The sequence below is a fragment of the Cyprinodon tularosa genome, unplaced genomic scaffold, assembly GCF_016077235.1.
Source record: "Cyprinodon tularosa strain WSP-4 unplaced genomic scaffold, ASM1607723v1 ctg467, whole genome shotgun sequence".
NCBI classification, from domain to species: Eukaryota; Metazoa; Chordata; class Actinopteri; order Cyprinodontiformes; family Cyprinodontidae; genus Cyprinodon; species Cyprinodon tularosa.
This window is the reverse complement of record NW_024039193.1, coordinates 586,715-609,983: the sequence shown is the minus strand read 5'-3', so window position 1 is coordinate 609,983 and position 23,269 is coordinate 586,715. Positions and strand designations below refer to the sequence as shown.

The following is a 23,269-nucleotide window of genomic DNA, read 5'->3' as shown; positions in this document are numbered from 1 at the left end:
GATGTTTCAGAATGGATTGGGGGCCTTCAGTTTATATTTTTAGTTAGTTTTTCTAAGTAGAGTCATTATAAGTAGTTTTGGTGATTAATGGTTGTGATTTAAAGCATAGGCTTCCAGGCTAAGGCTATTCACGCACATACAGCTACACACACAATTGTATTAATTTCAAGGAGATTTCAAAGTTTGTGCTTTCTTGAACATGTTGAACACCTTTTCACCTTACAACTGCACAACCTATTTTCTTATGCAAAATAAGCTCCACACACAGCTCTGGTACTTCCTGAACTTCAGTTAGCTCCTTTGTTTACTGCCTTATATTTCTTGGAGGAAGTGATTAATCCAGGTGTGTCTGACCTCTGGAACCAGCCAGACACGCATGCATCAATAAATTGTCCAGTAATGAAAGACAACACAAAAAGGAGCTGGCTGAAATTTAGAAACGCAACATTCAGATCAAATCGTGCTCCCCCATTTCCCCCTTAACTCCTTTTGATTACTTTCAAAAATATGGCTTCAGCCAACAAATTTTGTGAAGCTGTTTGGCCCACTGTCCAGCATCCCTAATATGCATTTACATGGAGATGTAAATATCGAAATAAAAATGCCAATATTTTAAAAGTTTAAATGAGTGGGGCCTTGTCACACAATAATATAATTAATGTGCTTTATTTAAAGCACCATGCTTTGGTTTGGACAGAAACACTTTGGGAAAACTGTATAGCTGTGCCTTAGTTCCCATCCAACTGGGCATTCTAGGATGACCTTGACAGAAAAGCTAACTTGTCAATAAATCAGCATATGTACCCTGAAAACCATGTTACTTCTATTGACTACTTTGTCTTAATATGCAAAAGGGTAACATATCTACAAAAATTTTATGAAGAATTCTTCTTTTTAAAATAATCTCCAGAGATTCTACAGGAGTTCCTCGAACAGAGCCAGCCTTCTTTATCAGCTTGTTGAGCTTTTTTAGTCCTTTGCTCTGATGCTGTTACCTCAGCAGATGATGACAGAAGAGATTTTTGCTGCATTTTGCTGCAAGGACAGCAGTCTGCGTTCTCTCTTCTTGTAGTTCATAGTTGTGTTTTCAGTGAACAACAAGGTATTTCTACACCTTCACCACCTTTCCTTCTTCTCATATGATGTAAATAGAATTCAACTTGCTGGTTCTTCAGAAATCTACCTCCATCTTATTTGGTTTGTTGACATTCAGGATCAGATGTATGTTTACACACAATGCCACAAGGTGGTTCACCTGCTCCATGTACTCAACTTCTTGTCCATCGTTGATCAAGGAGATCAAACAGGAAGAGTAAAAATGAATCCATCTACATTTTCATCAGGAGACTACAGCTAAGAATTATTTAAAGTATTTCAAAAATAAAGCATTTGAATATCACATGTAATTCAGAATGTCTGTAAGAAATAATATGTATTATGAAAAAGGGGATATTTAACTTATGTATTTAGGCTAATTATTTTGGCCAAATAATGTTTTATTTGCCTCATGGATTTGCATTGTATAATGGTTTGAAAACATTCAAATTGCTTTAAATCAGTGAAAAGCTAATTTGATCACATCCCAAATTCTTACACATAAACTTTGGTTTTAGAACACAAAATCCATCCTAAACTGTGATATGGTTTTCAACCATGTTCCCCTAACTCTTTGTACATAGTAGCTTAGTTTAGTTGAGTTTCACTAGTTTTTAGTCAAGAGTTTTTAACTGAAATATGGTTGACTTGGAACTGCACGATGATATTTTAATAAACTCTTATATTATGAAAGTAAGTTGTGGTGAATTTTTTCCATGTACTTGCAGAATTATATGATTGACCATGATTTGAGCTCAAATCACAGTTTCATTTGTTGTGCTAACACACAGCTAGTAGGGCGTGTGTGTTAAATTTTTACTATAAGTTGGTAGTTGAGCATTTTCTCTAGAGCAAAGATCTGTGACAAGCAACGCCTCTCTCTTAACCTAACCCTAACCCTAACATAGCTAAGTGCATGACCCAGAGTCCCTTTAGAGCCAGAACTTCGGAAAAACAACCCCAACTGGACTAGAAAGGAAAAGTGAACCTGTAAACAAAACTGGACAGAAATCCTTCTAAAAAGATCCTCAATGTCATAACTAACAAACAGAAACACTAGCCTCCCTGAAACAGGTTAAAAAAGGGCACTCAAAATGATGTCTATGTCTAAGTGCGCTAGGCTTACCACACTGTGACGTCACTGTCGAAAAGATGTAAGGACTGGGGTATTACTATATTTGGACAAAAATGGCCGGAGATCAGACTCAGTGATCGCGATATAAAATATTGTCGTTTTTTTAAATACAGATTAACACTAAATTTATTAAATCACTGCGAACGTATTAGTTGTAGCTATAAATATTGACCCATTGGTTCATTTCTTGCTGTAATCTGCTAAGCAGTATCAGCCCCGCTGCTGTGTCTTGTTTGGTCACGCCCGCACCTGGCGTGGAGTGGTTCACATTTTGCATGACCACAGATAGATCATGCCAGCAGTGGCAGAGGAGAAAATAAGCCAGAAAGGACTGGTACTGAGTGCTCAACTCACAAACTGTCTTCTTTCAGCTGTGCTTGAGCAGAAATTTGTCTTTGCACAGCTTAGCTCAGATTCTGCGCATTACATCCCACACTGATGGTTTGCTCTCGGCAGTATGGCTCTTCCTGCTGTCGCTACTTAATAAACTATGCGCTTAAACATCCTTCTGCCAAGTGTAAAAAATCCATTTGTTTAACTATGAAGATTTTATTTCTTCAAATTCATAAGAGGTGATGGTAAACATTCTTTAATTTCTACCAAAACGAATACCTAAATTGTATCCAAAGAAAATATTTCATGGCATGTTTATTTTTAGATAAAGAGCCAGGTGAAAAAGGTACATAGTTCTTTCAATATTAATTTCTCACAGTCCTCATTTCTATCTATTTAAATATGATGTAAATGTCTGCTTTTATTGTCATTAAAACATGTTTCCTTTGAATATGTCAACACTTTAGCAAGCATTTTGATTCAATTTAGGTCTTGATTGCCATTGCATTGCAAGGTAATTAAGTAGATTCTCTCTGTTCTCTCTCTCTCATTAATTCATTAAAAAGTTTATTTGAATTCTATAAATCAAAGTTTTCTGCCCAACAGCAATGATGAAATGCATGGCAGACTTTTTAAGTTTTAGTAGACTTAAACTGACCAAAACTATCACATATTGTAATGACTGAAATGTGACTGAGACTAGTAATAGTTTTTGTCCTGATGAATAAGACTAAGACTAAATCTAAGATGGCTGTCAAAAACAACACTGTTTGAGATATCATATTTTTTGTATTTAAGGTAACGAAATGAATAGAATTGACCAAGGAGGTGCAGTATAAACTTTTTCCATCTTCTTATTTAATACATGTTTATAAGTATAAACCTTAAAAACAAACTAGAATTGGGATTCAAGAATAATGATTTTTAAAGTAAAAGCAGAGGTAAAACAGCAAATAATAAAGAGAAATATGAGAATGCAAAGATTTCCAGATACTTAAAATTTTCTTCTTTATTTTGATCCAGGTTTGCATTTTTAAAGAGGTATAAAAATCAGTTTTATGTCTGTTTTAGTCTGTCGAAATTTAACACTACTGAAATCACATAATCTCTAAAATCTCAGAAACAGACCTACTAAGTTATACTTGCCTTGTAATAGATTTATCAACTACTAGTAATAGTTTGAGCAAGTAATAATAAGTAACAGATTTAAGCTTTCCAGAACACTTACATGAAATAAATATAAGTCAGACAACACCAATAATTACAAATATAGTTTTTAAATATTTTTAATAAGAAGAGAGCAAAAACACTGCATAGGCCAAATTTACCTAAACCAAATATTTTATAAAGTAGCTCGAAAATGGTTTATTTCAAGGGCTTATTGCTATATACCTGCACGTCCGTTAGGACATATTCTGCATATTCTGCTTTAGAACATCAGACAGATGTTGACATTTTTATTCTTTGCATCTTTTAGAGATTCAAACAATATTGCAATGTTGATACACTTTATGATTAATATCTGCTTTTCTGTTAGGTTTCCTCATTTCTTCAGGAAATGTTTTAACACAGTCAGTACATTATGCTGATGCCAGAGGAGTCAGGCTGCAGAAACCTAAGTGTAAGGCAAGGGCAATTAGAACTGGAGAAAAAATTTAAAGAACAACTTTAACAGATTTGGGAGCGAACAGTTAAAGAAACAAGTCATGACATTATGTTGATCAGTTATGTATTAAACTTAATGTCTTTTAAGAAATTGTGAAGGGTCAGACAGAGTGGAGGCAAAACCAGATGTTGGGATTTATTGACAATCTAATGGCTGCTTAAAACATTCACACAGTAAGCTTTTCTTCTAAATCTGTTCAGTCATCGAAAAAGCAAATGTGCTAATTTTGTTACCAGCAAGAGAAATCTTTACAGTTTTTTTCCGTAATTTACATCCTTAGTATAACCTGAGGACTAAGCCTCTCATCCTTAAAACTCAGGGACACTTCAGCTTGGTTGCATTTAAGATTTCCTAGCAAGAAATATTTGGATGCAAATTTATGCTAAAACTAATGGTTGCATCTGGAGGAAGTGAAGTTCCCATTTTATCTACCTCCAAAAATGTAATCATAGGACATTTTCTGCTTTATTTTACCAAATATTTTTTTTCATAGTATATGCCATACATGTACAACTAAAAAGAAGCAAAAGCAAAAATTAATTGACAAGGCAAATGACATTTGCAAGCTTTTAATGTGGGAGATATTAAGCTGTTGCAGTATATGGCTTACTGCTTAGATTTTCTCTCCGAATTTGTAATGTAGATGTAATCTAATCCTTTTCTATATACCTGCAGTCAGGAGGTATTCTGCTTTAGAACATCAGAAAGATGTTGACATTTTTATATGTTGCATCTTAGAGAGATTAACACAATATTGCAATGTTGATACACTGTGATTAATATCTCCTTTACTGTTAGGTGTATTTGAGGAAATGTTTTAACACAATCAGTACATTATGCTGATGCCAGAGGAGTCAGGCTGCAGTATCCTAAGTGTAACAATGAGCCTAATCGATTTTCTAAACCAGGGGTAAAAAAACACATAGATGATGGGGTTTAATGAAGAGTTAAAGTAAAACAGAAAAACCACAAATGTTGCAGATGATGCTTGAATTAGGGTGTCCTGACCTGTTAGAGCAACAAAATAAAATGGGCATAAACAAAGCACAAAAACAAGCACAACAACACCAAGTGTCCTGGCTGCCTTAATTTCAGATTTTTTAGCTGTGATCGAAAACCGTAACACAACGGTTGCAACCTGAGAACGCATGGCCCGGGCCTGAGCCACTGCCACCACAAACACCCTGATATACAGGACCAAAATCACAGTAATGGGTACGATAAATGATACCGTAAGATCTGCTATTCCAACAATGTAGCTGATAATTACCACACACTCTCCAACACAGGAGTTATACATGCCAGGTTGTTTTAGATTATCTTGCTGAATCAGGCTCTGAAATATAAAAGCACAGGTCCAACAAAGCCACACACAAATTGTCACTCTTTTTTGTGTCATCTTACTAGAGTAATGCAGGGGAAAACAAATGGCCACATAGCGGTCAACACAAATAAGCACCATGGTTCCTATTGAAGCACCTGTTATAAAATATGCCAGACAGTTATACAGGAGACACATCATGTCACCAAAGAACCAGCACCCTTCAATAAGAGTTATCTGAAAAATCATGATAAACCCGACTAAAAAATCAGAGACAGCGAGAGAGAGGAGGAGGATGTTGGTTGGAGTGTGGAGCTGCCTGTGAAGAAAGAACAGCAAATATTGTTTAGAACATTTTCTATGACAGTTTCCAGAAATTACAAAAGTCAGTAATGTTTCATAAAACTTAACAGTTTTTTGTTAATTCTAGTTGTGATGACCTGAAGTGTGAAATGGAGATAATGACGAGGAGGTTTAGAAATACAGTGAGCAAAGCAATGGAGAACAATATAATATACAGGTGCTGGTCATAAAATTAGAATATCATGAAAAAGTAGATTGATTTCAGTAATTCCATTTAAAAAGTGAAACTTGTATATTATATTCATACATTACATACAAACTCATATATTTCAGATGTTTATTTTGTTTAATTTTGATGATTACAAATGACAACAAATGAAAATCTCAAATTCATCATATCAGAAAATTAGAATATTGTGAAAAGGTTCAAAATTGATGGCCCCTGGTGCCACACTCTAATCAGCTAATTAACTCAAACCACCTGCAAAAGCCTTTAAATGGTCTTTCAGTCTAGTTCTATAGGCTACACAATCATGGGGAAGACTGCTGACTTGACAGTTGTCCAAAAGACGACCATCGACACCTTGCACAAGGAGGGCAAGACAGAAAAGGTCATCGCTAAAGAGGCTGGCTGTTCACAGAGCTCAGTGTCCAAGCACATTAATAGAGAGGCGAAGGGAAGGAAAAGATGTGGTCGAAAAAAGTGTACAAGCAAGAGAGATAACCGCACCCTGGAGAGGATTGTGAAACAAAACCCATTCAAAAATGTGGGGGAGATTCACAAAGAGTGGACTGCAGCTGGAGTGAGTGCTTCAAGAACCACCACACACAGACGTATGAAAGACATGGGTTTCTGCTGTCGCATTCCTTGTGTCAAGCCACTCTTGAACCACAGACAGCGTCAGAAGCGTCTTGCCTGGGCTAAAGAGAAACAGGACTGGACTGCTGGTGAGTGGTCCAAAGTCATGTTCTCTGATGAAAGTAAATTTTGCATTTCCTTTGGAAATCAAGGTCCCAGAGTCTGGAGGAAAAGAAGAGAGGCACTTCATCCACGTTGCTTGAAGTCCAGTGTAAAGTTTCCACAGTCAGTGATGGTTTGGGGTGCCATGTCATCTGCTGGTGTTGGTCCATTGTGTTTTCTGAGGTCCAGGGTCAACGCAGCCACATACCAGGAAGTTTTAGAGCACTTCATGCTTCCTGCAGCTGACCAACTTTTTGGAGATGCAGATTTCCTTTTCCAACAGGACTTGGCACCTGCACACAGTGCCAAAGCTACCAGTACCTGGTTGAAGGACCATGGTATCCCTGTTCTTAATTGGCCAGCAAACTCTCCTGACCTTAACCCCATAGAAAATCTATGGGGTATTGTGAAGAAGAAGATGCAATACACCAGACCCAACAATTCAGAAGAGCTAAAAGCCACTATTAGAGCAACCTGGGCTATCATAACACCTGAGCAGTGCCACAGACTGATCAACTCCATGCCACGCCGCATTGCTGCAGTAATACAGGCCAAAGGAGGCCCAACTAAATACTGAGTGCTGTACATGCTCATACTTTTCATGTTCATACTTTTCAGTTGGCCAACATTTCTATAAATCCTTTGTTTTTATTGGTCTTCAGTAATATTCTAATTTTCTGATATGATGAATTTGAGATTTTCATTTGTTGTCATTTGTAATCATCAAAATTAAACAAAATAAACATCTGAAATATATGAGTTTGTATGTAATGTATGAATATAATATACAAGTTTCACTTTTTAAATGGAATTACTGAAATCAATCTACTTTTTCATGATATTCTAATTTTATGACCAGCACCTGTACATCAGCAAGAGCTCATAGTAAGGATGCCTTATCTTCCTGCAGGACGAATTGAAGAGTTGAGGAAAACAGAGTTCAGTTTCCTCCATCATTACAGAAAGTGGCAGAGCTGAACTAAGGCTAGTCTATCTTTTATGTCCCCTACCTATCAGTCCATCTGGCTTCTTTAGCTTGATTTTTGTCCCAGTGGGAAGATGCCCAAGGGATGTCCCAGGACATGTTGGAGGGACTATATCTCTCGACTTGCCTGAGAGCACCACTGGGTTCTCCCACAGAGCTGGAGGAGGTGTGTCTTGGGGTATCTACTGAGATTCCTGCCCCTGCGACCCAGTTACTAATGAAATCGAAGATGAAGAGAAGTACCTAAGTACTGCTGCTCATAGACAATCTAAGTAATTACATTGTTGAAGGCTTATTCCTATGGAAATCTGATCATGTGTCTTTGATTTTGGAGATTTTAAGATATAAGTACCCATTATCCCACAATTAAATAAACTGATCTAAACCAGGCTGTGGCAAGCCTCCTTATCCTGCAAAAGGCTAACAATTGAGTTGTTTGCAAATTTGATTGTAACTTCCCTCCGTTTGGCTCTGACACTCATTAGTGTAAAACCTGAATAGCAGGAGGGACAACACGCAAACCTTTGGAGAACAAGTTGAGCATGTTTGTGTCTTGGAAAAAGTGTTATTAACTCTTGTTCCTAGATTATCATAAAATCCAGCAACAGATGTTGCCAAAGTCAAGTACTGAGAGATCAGCCACTATCCTGAGCATGATCTGGCTGCATGCAATTGAAGGGTTAGGATAATTCAGTAAAAATGAAGCTCTAGCGGAAGTTCAATTGAAGAAACTCTGACTTACCTCCATCCAATCAGAAGCCGATCCGTCTCTGAAGCGAGCCAATCAGCTTCGAACTACTCCACCACGAAGTCCAATCCGCGTCCTGCTTCCACTTTATAAACTCCCTCAAATCTCACCCCAGCCGCTATCCTGCAATCGCAATGTCGGATTTCGATTCAGACGACAATTCAATTTTCCCTGCTCGGAGAAGCTCCCGTCTAGCCGCTCTCATCTCCTTCTTCCGCGTTACACTCCAAGGGTATATTGCCAGGCTCCGACCTAGACTCTGCTCAGATTGCCTTAACGAGCCTCCCTCTTACCTCCTCGTGATTCATCTCCCTCGCCTTCCGCTCTTCAATCTGCTCAGATTCCTGGCCGCAAAAAACATGCAAGTCCTCCGCTCCCCTCGCCAGGCGCAGAAGGCCTCCCGGATCTGTCCCAGCAGCAGTCACCGCTACGCCCGCTCCTTCTCATCGTTTCGATGCAGCCTTGGACCTTCTTCAGCTTCCTGATTCATAGCAGCCTCCCGTCTAGTCCTTCTGGCGTTTAACAGCTCTCAGCCTCCCTCCGCTCCACCGGACTCTCTCACTCAATCCTTCGACGCTGTCCGCACGCTCCAAACGCGGAAATCCCTGCACTGCCACGTCATCCCTGCTGCTGTCTGCTCAGACGGTCCTCCCCCTCCCCTCATTCACATTAGGGAACGCCCGCCTTAGGTAAGACGTATTCAACCATGTTTTCATTCATAATTTTCTATCTACTTGAGTTCGCTCTTTATGCTTTGCCTGCCTCTTATTCAGGCATACCTTATATTAACATGCATGCGGATAATTCCACTAGCCTCGTTCTAATTATTCAGGGGAAATATTTTAATTTAGTCTTTCTATTCTTCCCTCCCCTGAAGTCGATCAGCAGGTCGCATCAGCAGGTGACGTCACAGTTTTCCTTAAATCATCCGATCTCCGTCTACCAGAGATCTTTCTATTGGCCAATTTTGGCCGCATTCAGCATCTATCGTGATTACTTAGAGCTTCTGCAGGAGGCCCATCTGAATCAGTCTGTCCCCGCCGTCCACGCTTCATATATATCGTACCTCAGTCTTAGCAGCCGTCATCTTACCACCCCTTATTATTACTTCTGATTATCGTTCTGTCTTCTTCATCAAAAAAAAAAAAAAAAAAAAAATACAAAACTGATGTTCTCCATCAGTCATTTCTAAATGCCAATTGCGATCCTTGCAAGGTCAGCTAATTTGCTATGCGCTTATTTCTCAAGGCCGCTCTTTCATTTCCCAGTTGTTTGATCCAAGAATTTCCGTCCCTCTCCTTGGTCAGATTACTGAACGTAGGCTGCCGTTCGGATCTCCTGGTCAGACTGCTCCTAAATTGGAACAAATTTTTCTTTTCTATGTCAACATCATCTATCTCTTGCCATGCTCCAAAATTTTACGGATGCTGCATCTGTAGGTTTTGGGGGTTCTTCAGGACAGGTGGTTCGCGGTCATGGCCTATTTTAGTCACACCCAATTATCTGCTCGTGTGAGGTCTTCCCTTAGCTAGCTTGCCATCGTGGGGCTTTGGGAAGGAATCGCGTCCACCCACTGCGATAACTTCGTAGTAGTTGAAGCCACTAATAAGTCACTCCTCCTCCCAGTCTCTCATGCCCTTCATCAGAAGCATCACTGGCAGCAGTCACTAACGTTTCATCATCTCGGCGCGTCATGTTTCAGGCATTCTAAGCACTTTCATTTCGCCCAAGGGTTACCCTACGTCCACTCATGGTTCCTTCACCACCTCAGGATACGCTTAGTATCATGTGGCTTCCCTCTAGTAGGTAATCTGGGCATTCGTTCTGGACCGAGCAGCTGCATCGCAGCTACTCGCGGGGTTCTGAGGCTTCCCTCAGCTCTGGGCCGATGGTCATCAGCCTATACCTCATTCATCCGCCCAGAACTCTCACCAATTCTCGCAGCTCAGCGCTCTCTCTGCCTCTAGGTAACTCTATTACAAATACTGGTGGTGGTTCAACTCATTCTCATAATTTTCTGACCTAATCACGACCATCCTCTAACTCATTTTTCTACTCCCATTCCTTATCAGTTTTCTTCATTATTCCCTGCTTCATGCAGTCTTCCATGCTGTCTCCTTGCTATATTCATGCTGTCTTCATTTTGGCTCGCATTCATGAAATCTCACCTTTATGTCAGGCATTTACATGCATTCTCCTGTGTGTCACGTCACGTCTGGTCTGTGTCTCGTCATGCATCCTTGTCACCATTTAGCATGCTATCCCTAATGCATCAATTGTTCATATATGTTATCATCCGCAAGAATCATCCGCAAGATTCATTATCAGACTCATCCGCAAGATTCATTATCAGACTCATCCGCAAGATTCATTATCAGGCTCATCCGCAAGATTCATTATCAGACTCATCCGCAAGATTCATTCCCTAATGCATCACATGCTCCCTATCTGTGTCTCGTCGTGTCTCGTCATGCATCCTTTACGCCATTTTGCATGCATTTCCAATGCATCAATATGCACCATGTCTGCGTCTCGTCATGTGTCTGTGTCCCGTCATGTTATATGTTCTAAATGAACTCATCCGCAAGATCATTATCAGACTCATCCGCAAGATCATTTTCAGACTCATCCGCAAGATTCATTTTCAGACTCATCCGCAAGATTCATCATCATCGCCATCATAATGCGATACATCATCATCATCATCGTCATCCGCAGGATTCATCGTTATCATCGTAATCGTCATGGGTAAGTCATCATCATCATCATGGGTAAGTCATCATCATCATCATGGGTAAATCATCATCATCATCATGGTTAAATCATCATCATCATCATCACCATCATCATCATCATCATCGTCACCATGGGTAAATCATCATCATCATCATCATCATGGGTAAATCATCATCATGATCATCATCATGGGTAAATCATCATCATCATCATGGGTAAATCATCATCATCATCATGGGTAAATCATCATCATCATCGGTAAATCATCATCATCATCATCATGGTTTCATCATCATCATCATCATCATGGGTAAATCATCCTCATCATCATGGCTAAGTCATCATCATCATCATGGGTAAATCATCATCATCATCATGGTTAAATCATCATGATCATCATTACCATCATCATCATCATCGTCACCATGGGTAAATCATCATCATCATCATCATCATGGGTAAATCATCATCATGATCATCATCATGGGTAAATCATCATCATCATCATCATGGGTAAATCATCATCATCATCATGGGTAAATCATCATCATCATGGGTAAATCATCATCATCATCATCATGGGTTCATCATCATCATCATCATCATGGGTAAATCATCATCATCATCATGGGTTCTTCATCATGGGTTCATCATCATCATCATCATGGGTTCATCATCATCATCATCATGGGTTCATCATCATGGGTTCATCATCATGGGTTCATCATCATCATCATCATCATGGGTAAATCATCATCATCATCATGGGTTCATCATCATGGGTTCATCATCATCATCATCATCATCATGGGTTCATCATCATCATCATCATGGGTTCATCATCATGGGTTCATCATCATGGGTTCATCATCATCATCATCATGGGATCATCACCATCATCATCATCATCATGGGTTCATCATCATCATAATCATGGGTTCATCATCGTCATCATCATCATCATGATGGGATCATCATCATCATCATCATGGGTTCATCATCATCATCATCATCATCATCATCATGGGTTCATCATCATCATCATGGGTTCATTATCATAATCATCATCATCATGGGATCATCACCATCATCATCATCATCATGGGTTCATCATCATCATCATGGGATCATCATCATCATCATCATCATGGGTTCATCATCATCATCATCATCATGGGTTCATCATCATCGGTAAGTTTTCGGCATCAACCGTGGTCGCCATCCTCATCAACAACCTGGCTCGGTAAGTTGTTCGCAAACCTTCTCAGCATTTCATTACGCATTCTTTATTCTGTCCCTAGTGTATGCCCTACGAGCATACGGACTCTCCGGCCTCGACCTCGGCTTTTTGGGGGAACATCCCTATTCACATTTATCTACTCATGCATGTTAAAGCATAATTCAGCATGAATGTTCCTGCCGAGGTCTGAGTGCCAAAGACTATACTTTCTTATCAATAAATTCTTCTAATTATCTTTTCTCTCTGTGTGAGTTTTTCAGATTGAAATGAAGCTCTAGCGGAAGTTCAATTGAAGAAACTCTGACTTACCTCCATCAATCAGAAGCTGATCCGTCTCTGAAGCGAGCCAATCAGCTTCGAACTACTCCACCACGAAGTCCAATCTGCGTCCTGTTTCCACTTTATAAACTCCCTCAAATCTCACCCCAGCCGCTATCCTGCAATCGCAATGTCGGATTTCGATTCAGACGACAATTCACCCACCTCCATCCCCTTCTCCGCCATCGCAGCTGAATCGTCCTTCATGACACGACTCCACCTCAACCTCATCAGAGAGTATTAATCCCAGTTGTCACCGTCCCTCGTCTCATCGCATTGGTCCGGCAGAAGACCACCATGTTGAGCCTGGTTCTGCCAGAGGTTTCTTCCCAAAGGGGAGTTTTTCCTCTCCACTGTCGCTTCATGCTTGCTCATCATGGACAGTTCACGGTACCTGCATCACCAAGCAGGACCTCTATATCCCGAGTCTGAGTGAAGCCCCGGCGTCAGCTCCCTCAGTCTTCTAGTCACACAATTCTGCCCAGCAGATCTTCTTATCAACCAGCTCGGATTAAACCACCACCAGTTTCAGGCCGGGGGGGAACATCCCTATTCACATTCATCTACTCATGCATGTTAAAGCATAATTCAGCATGAATGTTCCTGCCGAGGTCTGAGCGCCAAAGACTATACTTTCTTATCAATAAATTCTTCTAATTATCTTTTCTCTCTGTGTGAGTTTTTCAGATTGAACTGTGATATGCTTGTAAATAAGTAAGTAAAATTTATTTAAAAAATTACTTTTCAAAGAACAAAAACTCAGTGCTGTGAACAACATAAATAAAATAAAACACATATGAATGAATTACACACAATAAATGTATAAAAATATAGAATCCACTATGTAGAGGCTTTTTCAAACAAGTTTTTTAGTGGCCTTTTGAAATGACCGCTTAGTGAACCATAGATGAGATGTCAGGGTTCTGCCCTCTGCAGGGGGCAGTGTCCGGTCTGGCGATGTGGCAATAAGAATAATTGTCTTGATGCCAAAAAGAGCCCAGCAGATTTTACTTTCACAAATGGAGCAGTAGGGCTATTGCCATAGTGTTCCGCTTGTTTTATGCATATAAATTGCTTCCATATAAGTAGGACAGGAAAGGAAATACAGAAAAAAATGAGAAAAGATGAAAGAAAGAGGAGATAAAAGGGAGATAATGATAAAATATTTTCTGTCTGCTCCATCACCTGCAAATGGGGTGTAAAAAGAACAGCACAACCAACAGACATTGTACGAGACATAAAATAAAGCAACACCTAGATACTATCGCTGAAGTATAAGTAGTATTATTTAATCTTACATGTACTCTGTGTTACCTGAAGATAAGAATATGGGCTTTCTGTATGGAAGTGAATCTCTGAGTACCTGGAACCAAGAACCTGTAGTTGTTTCTGAGAGTGCACTTGTGCATGTAAAGTTTATCCAAAGATAAAATGCTCAATAGTGGTTGTGGAGAGCCAAAGATGCATCCCCCCAGAGCACTCAGTCCAGCGCTGGGAGACCCAAAGCCCCAGACGCCCAAAGGCACCCCAAGAGTGAAGGCACCAAGGAGGGGCCAACCCAGGGAAACCTGACCCCCACCAAGTGAGGAAGAGAGACAGCCCAGAGGAAGTCCCCCAGCCACTGCAAAGCCCGGAGCCCCCGTGAGCCGCAGGGAGGTGCTGGTTTGTTGTTGTTTGTTGCTTCCTCATCTCTGGCTCCCCACTTGAGTTTCCCTTGAAGTTTTCTGGTCATTTGTTTCTTTGGATGTTTTGATTTTGCCTCACTTATGCTACGTTCATACCAAAAGCAGCAAAGGCAGCAGAAGCAGCAAGTTTACATGCAAAGTCAATGGTTGACATGCGTCTAGGTGCAGCAAAACAACTTCTGCTGGAGTTGGAAAAATTTAACTTTTACTGCTCGGCGCGCCACATCAGCCAATCAGAGAAGCTGATCTGGAAGCTGACAGAGAGACAGACACATTCACTCCTCTGAAACAGTGTATTAACGTCTAAATTAACTTAAAATGCAGAAATCTGCCGGCAAAACATCCTGGTGCCTGCAGTTTTGATTACGTACATGAAAAACTCCTTCCAGCCGCTGTGGCAATTCGCAAGGAGGCAACCGGGCCATAGTCTGCTGTTAAATGGGATTCCTACAGCGCACCGCCGGTATGTGGGGGTCTGAGCGGCTCTGACAGAGAAATAATATTTGAATGCAGGATCGTAATCTGGATGAACTGACTGCATAGATAAAGTTTTCAGGTGGACTTTCTAACTTAAAAAAAATATTAAAACTAGTTTATTCCCACTAATCACAGCATATATAGCTTGATAGGGTAGCTCCACCCAACGAACACCAGACCCATTTTTCCACCGCGCAGCTGGAACTAAAGCAAAGAACTAAACTTTTACAAGCATCAAAAATGAAGCAGCACACACGTTTTTGCTGCTCTTGCTGCAGGTAGCATAACTCATTAAATCTACAAGATTCAACTTAGCCTCCTGATCTCTGCATTTGGGCCCTCAAAAACCTCCACCCCACCGTGACAGAAGGAACCGGCCCCCTTTAGCGGACCAGATTCCGAGTCAGAGCCCTTTCGCTCCAGTTCCCCTTATCCTCAGTTAGCTCCTCCCAGTGTCGTAGCCACTCAGCCAGCCCCAACCCTTTAGCATTTCTTTGCATCGTCTTTTAGAGCATGACCTGTGCCATACAGAGACACCTGAACATGCTCTGTGCCGTCCAGAGACCCCAGGAGGGATCAAACGGTAAAACAGAGAACTATGAGAACTCAAAGATTGTGAAGCCTTCAAGGCCTCTCAGCGGATGCTCCATGCCTCCAGGCCCCTCTGCATGCGCCTTAAGCCTCCAAGGCCCCTTAACAGGCGCCCTACGCCTCCAAGGCCCCTCAGCGGATGCTCCACGCCTCCAGGCCCCTCTGCATGCGTCTTAAGCCTCCAAGGCCCCTTAACAGGTGCTCTACGCCTCCAAGGCCCCTCAGTGGATGCTCCATGCCTCCAATGCTCCAAGTTACATAGATCTATCATAGTTCCCATTTCTATCCATTTAACATGCACAGCAGCATTCTATATCCAGCAATTGTAGTATCTAGGCAAGAGCTGTCAGTCTGGTAAAGAATCTGGTTGTTATTCAAAAATGTAAAGGTCAACTGTTTTCTGAATTACAACATAAAACTGACTAAAATACACTAAAACCGTTTTTGAGTTTTAGTTGACTAAGATGGACGAAAACTATCATATATCAAAATGACTGAAATGCAACTAATAATAGTTTTAGTGCTGAATACTAAAACTAAGACTAAATCTTAGATTGCTGTCAAAAACAACACTGCTTGGAGGGTCTCTAAGAAGGAATGTGCATTTATGCATTGTTTGTTTTGCCTTTTCACATCGGTCCCTGGATCCTATTGGTGCCTGGTTGTTGACAATTGGTGGATGGGATCAAATGCTTCAACCCCACAGGGCCCTCATTCCTAATCTCTGCCGGCATGGAGTATGTCTTCAGCACCTTGGCCGCTGGATCGGATCTCACTGCAGACATGAGCTCAGTTGGATGCACCATGCCCCGTGAGGTTTGGACTAGTAAACACCAGATCGGTAATCATTAAAATGGTTATACTCAAAGACTAGCCTTTCTCTGTGTAACTGAGGCATGATTGAGGGCTGGTGAATAAAATACTTTTAAATAACTCTTACCAGACGATTGCTACTTTTTAAGCTCTTGGCGAATGTAGGGTAGAGGAGGAGAAAAAGCATCGTTTTTACAAACAGCTATAAATAAAAACCACTGTCTTTACCAGTGTTAACTAGTGGCTTTGAACTAACTGTGTTTGAGTTGGGTCACTCTCACACAGTGCCCAGACACAATGGAAAACAGGACTTCTTAAATAACTTTTCTGACCTATTGGCGAAATATTTTAATATTCTTGTATGTTTTCTCGAAAAAGCCAATAGCTCAAGAATTTTTAAATCTTATTGGCTCTCTCAATATGAAACAATCTATGTCTGACACCCACACAGAGATGTGGACACACTCTGGACGTGTAATCTTACTGTCCAACAGTTTTTAATTTAGAACTTTGTGGTGTAGCTTGAACGGAAAATAAGCCGGTTTTATTTGACATTTCTCTTTCTTTTACCAAATCTACCCCCTCTGCTCCTTATCGGTGTTGTTGTGTTTTTACCTCCGCCACTGCTGGTCAGTTGTCTGATGTTTTTAAGTAGGACTGCAGCCCTCATAAATCCTAACATGCTAGTTGTGAAAAGCTAAAATCTTGGTTTTCCTCAGCTTGTTGAAATGTTTGGATTCTATGCTCCCTATGCGATCAGGAAAGTGAAAGTTAAATTTGAACCTGGTTGATGAATCAACCTGTGCTGTCACAAGAAAATGTAGGAGAGCTGAGTGTAAGCGGAAGAATGATAGACTTCAGGTCTCATATGAAATATTAAAATGCAAATCGAGTTTATAACAGAAAGCACTTTTCTGCTATTATTCAGTTAAATTGTCACAAACCACTTGTGTTATTTAAAGCTATTGAGATCCTTATTCATGCCCCATAGATGGTCTGTGTTGAGCCCTCCTTGGAAATGTGTGAGAAATTTCTAGATATCTTTGAGGATATGTAACATCTCCTAAAGCTCTAATCCCCAGTTCTGTCCATGGCTCCTCTTACTTTGCCCTGCAGGCTTTGACAAGCTGAATCAGTTTCTCTGATTTCTTTACAAGAGATTGTTGCTAAACTACAGCCATCAGGTTCTCTGTGTGGTGGTTTCCTTATAATTGTGCCAATTCTATATTTAATAAGAAATAGTAGTCTATCATTTAATGTGTTCCTTGTGATTTTAAACAGGCAGTAATTCATCCTCTTCTTTAAAAAACCTTGTCTAGTTTCTGATATTTTTGAAAATGTTGGGCTTATTTATAGTTAAATTCTTGAAAATTAGTTTTTAAAGCAACTCTAGCAGCACTAAAACTGCCCTTTTAAGGGTTTTTATCTATTTGCTTTTAGCATTTCACACTGGGGACTGTGTTGTACTTGCTTTTTTTTTGTTTTAACTGAAACTGTGTGTGTGAGGGCCACTGCCTTACAGGGGTTAAGCTCATATCTTGCAAAGCAAACTTTCTTATTAAAATTGGGTAATTTTTTTTTATCCTTTGCCACTCTTCTCTAGTACGGTGTCCCACAGGGGGCAGTATTAGGCTTTTTGCTTTTTTCCTTGTACCTGCTTCTACTTGGTTCCATCTTCAGGAAACATGTGGTGTCCTTCCACTGTTATGCAGATGATTCCCAGGTTGATCTTAAACACATAAAAAACAGAAGAGAACACTGTGGCCAAAGTGACCCAGCTGACCCACACAGGAGGGCACTCTCCGACCAGCAGCAGCAACTCCAGGCTTAAGAGCTGGTGATACGAGCCCTGAAGGACCAGCTGCAGTACCTGCATCCAGCTAGGTCGGGTGTCCAACGTGCAACCGATCGCACTACAAGCGTAGTGGGTCCATAAGCAGTAGCGGTAAGGCCAGCTGACCAAGCTAAAGTTTAATTTTCCTCTACCCTGCGTCTCTGCATTCTGGTAACCACCCTGATCTGCTGCAACACTTTATTTCTCTCCACTTTAGTTTTTTCTCTGGTTGTGACTATATAATTACTCTATCCTTTGTACAACAGGCTAAGATTGCTTTGGTGCTATTGCACATGCCCCTCCAGGTTTCCGCCCTGGATGGAGGAAGCCTTCTGTGGGTCACACACAAGACCAAGCCGCTGAAGGTTGTAATTTTGTGCATTCTCATGGACCTTATCCCTTTTTTCATCTTCCCGGTTAAACACCCTCACCTAATGCAGGGCTTTTCATGGCTGCAGCAGCACCAACCTCACATGAACTAGGCAGAGTGATGGCTTGAGTCCTGTTTGCCAGCCTATCACTCGCGCTGCCTACAATTGGCTGTCCCTCCCAGCCCACTGTGGGGGAGACCGATAACGAATAAGGATCCTGTGGATCTAAGTTCTGTCCCTGAACAATATCATGACTTATGGGAGGTTTTTGTAAGAGGAAAGCAGAGTGGCTACTGCCCATACGATTACACAATCAATCTGCTACCCGAAGCTCAGCTGCTATCTAGTCTCCTTTACAACATCTCCCGCGCCAAACATCAGACCCTGGAAAAATGCATTAGTGAGTCCCTTGCTTCTGGTCTGATCCGTCCTTCCTTCTCTCCACTGGGAACAAGTTTTTCATTGTGGGGAAGATGGACAGGTCCCTTTGTGCATGTATCAACTACTGCAGTCTCAACCAGATCTCGGTTAGAAATAAAAACCCACCTCCCATCCCCCACTTCTGTCCCAGCACTCTGACAGTGACCAAAAGCTCCATTACTGTGACACTACCCGAAAAAAAGTATGATGTGGGAGACAGCCAATTGCTGGCCATCAAGCTTGTGCTGGAAGAATGGAGCCACTGGCTGGAGGGATCCGAGCAGACCATCATCATCTGGACTAATCATAAGAATTTATCTTACCTGCAGATTGCAAAACGCCTCAACCCCATAAGAACCTGGTGGTCCCTGTTTTTCTCCTGTTTTAACTTGTCGATCACTTACCACCCCGGATCTAAGAATCTGAAGCCTGATGCCATGTTGTGCCTTTAATGCCCCCAAGGACTCTGATAAAGACCCGGCTCCCATCCTGCCTCCAACCTGCACCTTCAGCACCCTGCATTGGGAGATAGAGGACCTCATCCCCTGGGTTCAGCACAAAGAACCAGACCGACCTCAGAACTAGACCCCTGACCAGACCACATTCCCTGGCTTAAATGTCCCCAAATCATCCACTGGTTCAATTCAGTCAAGCTCAAGGACCAAGCTCAAGGCAAGGACCCATGCCCACATCTTCCAGTGTTTTTGGTGGTCGTCCATCCACAAAGACATCTGGGAATATGTTTTAGCGTGCCCAACCTGTGCTCAAAACGAACCCTCTAACAAGTCTCCTATGGGCCTCCTACAGCTTCTCCCTGTTCCCAAGCTCCCCTGGTCCCATAAAGCTCTGGTCTTTGTCACCGGCCTTCCCAGGGCATGACAACTATCCCTACAATCATAGACCGTTTTTCTAAGGCATGTCATCCCTTCTGCCCTCCAGGTTGCTGAGCTCCTGGTTACACACTACTGCTTCCTGAGTTTGTGTTCCAAATTTGGGCCAAACACCTAATAAACATGACACTGCTTTCTGCTGCTTTCGACATCATAGATCATAACCTGCTATTAACAAAATTATCCTGTTACGGGTTTGAGCAATCTGCAATCACATGGATGTACAGTTACTTGTCAAATAGAACACAGACAGTGTTTTTCAATGGCAGTTTCTCAGGTATCAGAAAAATTACATGTGGAGTACCCCAAGGTAGCTGTCTGGGTCCACTATTATTTAATATTTTTACTAATGATTTACCATATATTTTACATAAGGCTAATATTGTCATGTACGCTGACGATTCAACTATATATACATCAGCAAGTACACAAATTGAATTAGAAACTGTTTTAAATACAGAATTACAATATGTAGTAGATTGGGTCAAATCAAATAAACTGGCATTAAATACTGTAAAAACTAATTGCATGATTTTAGGTTCAAATTACAATATTAAACAGAATCCTGTAATTAATATTAAGATTAACAACGCAGTTATTGAACAGGTGCATGAGACCAGACTGCTGGGTGTAATAGTTGACTCTAGGTTATCATGGAAAAAACATATTAGTAATATTATTGCAAAAATGGGAAGAGGTATATCCATTATGAGAAGACATGCAAATTTCTTAACTTCAAACATTAGGAATTATGCAATGAAAGCACTAATATTGACATACCTCGACTATTGCCCAGCAGTTTGGTCAAATGCCACTGGAGAATATATAAATAAATTACAACTTATACAGAATAGAGCTGCTCGTGTAGCACTCAGATGCAGCTACAGGAGAAATATAACATTAATGCACAAAGATCTTAATTGGTTGTTGGTCAAAGATAGATTGTTGTATTCATTGTTAATTTTCATAAGAAATATTTCTAATTCCAAATTTCCTTCTGTTTTGTTCAAGCATCTTTCTTTCAGTGTAGTAAATCATCAGTACAGTACTAGACATGCAACTAAAGGTAATTTCACTTTACCCATAGTAAGAACTAATGCCATGAAAAATACTGTTGTGTTCAGAGGTATGAAAGAATGGAATAATCTGCCAAAACATATCCTGCTTGCTAATAATGTCAATAAATTCAAATTATATGTAAAACAGCATTTATCAAAATAATATAACTGAATTTTTATATTTATATGTGTGTGAATATGTATGTGTATGTATGTTTACAGGTGTAAGTGTAGAATGTGTTTTATATTTGTCATATATCACACCCGCATGAGGGTACATATGTACGTTAATATGTGTATATATTGTATATGTATTTTTATATGTGTTTGTGTATTTTCTTTTTCTTTCAAATATTGGTTGTATTCTTAGTTTTGTTTTTAATGTATATATTTTTTCAGGACCCCAGGAAGAATAGCTGCAGCATAGCTGTAGCTAATGGGGATCCTTTCAATAACACCTAAACTTAAACCTTGATGTCATTTCTTTGCTCTATTTTCAGTAAATTTGCAACAACTGAAGAATTTTTTTGTTTCACATTGTCACATGGGAGTATTATGTGTGGAATTTTGAGGAGAGAGATTAAGTTGATAACATTTGTACAAAGTAAAAATTCCATTTGCTAAAAGTGCAGCTATGTGAATACTTTCCATATGACCTATATTTAGTTAGCCGACTAAGCTGTTAACTAGTCTTTGCCTTCAGTGATATAGATAGTAAACTCCTCAAATGGGAAATCAACATTTGTATCAACAATTATAATATCAGACAATAAAACACACCCTTCTCAATGCTGTCTGCTGTCTAATGGAGTACCCCTGTACCCCAATTTTTATTTATTGGTATGATATGTATCCTACTTCTGTGTTACTCTCAAATGGATGTCATGCTGACAAGGTTTAGTTATAAGTTAAGCATTGAGAGTAATGCAACCAAGAGGAAAAAATAAGAAATTGGTCTCAAAATAGCAAATTCATTTAAATTCTTACAATATATATATACATGGTATTCACTCAAATTATAAACCCACATTAAGTCACGTATGCTTATGCTTCACCAATTTCATCAAGGATTCAGTGATTCCTGTGAACTATTACCAGCATTGGTATCCCATTATAAGTCACCAACAATGATAAATGGAGAAAGTGTTATGCCAGTTGGTATTTATGCCAATATTAAAGTGTCTCAAAAAGTAGTATTCAGCTGAAAAAGTAGACCTCACAACGGAATTTATACTGTCATTTTATCAAGAGAGTTCAATCTTTGAAATGTTGTACCTGCTCCCGAGAGGGAACGCTTATTCTAAGTGTGGGAGAGCATGGATGGGCCCATTTCTTGTACAAGCTCTGTTTGAAAATTGCTGTTTTTATCACTCATATAATTTTTCTTTGCAGAACAAGATTTGCATTTTATCCACTATGTTAGACTCACCAAGTGAAGAGAAAATGGGGACAAGCACGAAGAATGGCCTTATGTAAACATATCACCAGGATAATTGACAATGTTGTGCCATATGCCATGATCATGGTTTTTGGACATTGGGAAACAGTGTCCATAATTAATCTTGACATGATGACCAGAAGAGAATACGCAGCTTTGGTGAATAACAGCTAGGGGACCTCTGTGCTCCCCCCCTTTTCAGCCAGGGCCTCCACAGGCAAGTCACATGGCTTTCACACATAGGTGTGACCAACCACCCCACCCCCCCCTGTGTAAGGACAGACAAAATCACAGAGCATACATCATCCTTTCTCTTTATCTCCTCTTCCTTGCCCATGGAGCTGGGGTCCATCTATGAGCGGAAAAGACCCAGACTTCCAGGATCCTCAAGGATAAGTCAGAACCTATCAGAACCAAACTGCTGCTAAAGTGACCTTTTGCAACACATTTCTCTTGAGTTTCAGAGCTGCTAGAGACAGACTGGATGAGAACCATGTCCTGGGTGTGAGCTTGAGACAAAGAGGATCCCCGGCTGTGAGCCACTGAGACAGAGAGAGAGCCGGCCTTGCTGTGGCCTACCTGCTAAACTCCAGCTGGGTTGAAATTCAACCTTTCCAAATGGACATGGACAAAAAGGTTTGCAGGTCTGGCATGATTAGGGACAGAACAAACAACAAGTGTTTACTCATGAGTAGAGACAACGCTAACAGAATGGACTCCATGCTACGCTATGCTATAGTAATATGTGTTGAGCTGTTGCTGAAGCTTGGAAAAGCTTTAGTTCACTAAAGGGTTAAACACTGATATAACATTAGTATTCATGTGTTCCTCAGATGCTCATTACATTTCCA

At 40.4% G+C, this 23,269-nt stretch overlaps 1 protein-coding gene across 1 annotated transcript; it reads right to left on the bottom strand.

Moving 5' to 3' along the window:
* Nucleotides 1-4,944: 4,944 nt before the first annotated feature.
* Nucleotides 4,945-7,775, bottom strand: LOC119794090 (trace amine-associated receptor 13c-like). The gene is made up of 3 exons (XM_038301442.1): nt 7,684-7,775; nt 5,991-6,069; nt 4,945-5,869 (listed from the first exon to the last, which is right to left on the bottom strand). Exons 1-3 carry the CDS (start codon nt 7,769-7,771, stop codon nt 5,056-5,058), a joined length of 981 nt encoding a protein of 326 aa, XP_038157370.1. The 5' UTR covers nt 7,772-7,775; the 3' UTR covers nt 4,945-5,055.
* Between the last annotated feature and the right edge of the window lie 15,494 nt (nt 7,776-23,269).

Coding starts and splice junctions, on each gene's coding strand:
- LOC119794090 (XM_038301442.1), bottom strand. CDS start 7,771: ATGATGGAGGAAACTGAACTCTGTTTTCCTCAACTCTTCAATTCGTCC. Junction 6,070..7,683: donor TTACTATGAGCTCTTGCTGA/TGTACAGGTGCT, acceptor ATGACCAGCACC/TGTATATTATATTGTTCTCC. Junction 5,870..5,990: donor ATCTCCATTTCACACTTCAG/GTCATCACAACT, acceptor CTTTCTTCACAG/GCAGCTCCACACTCCAACCA.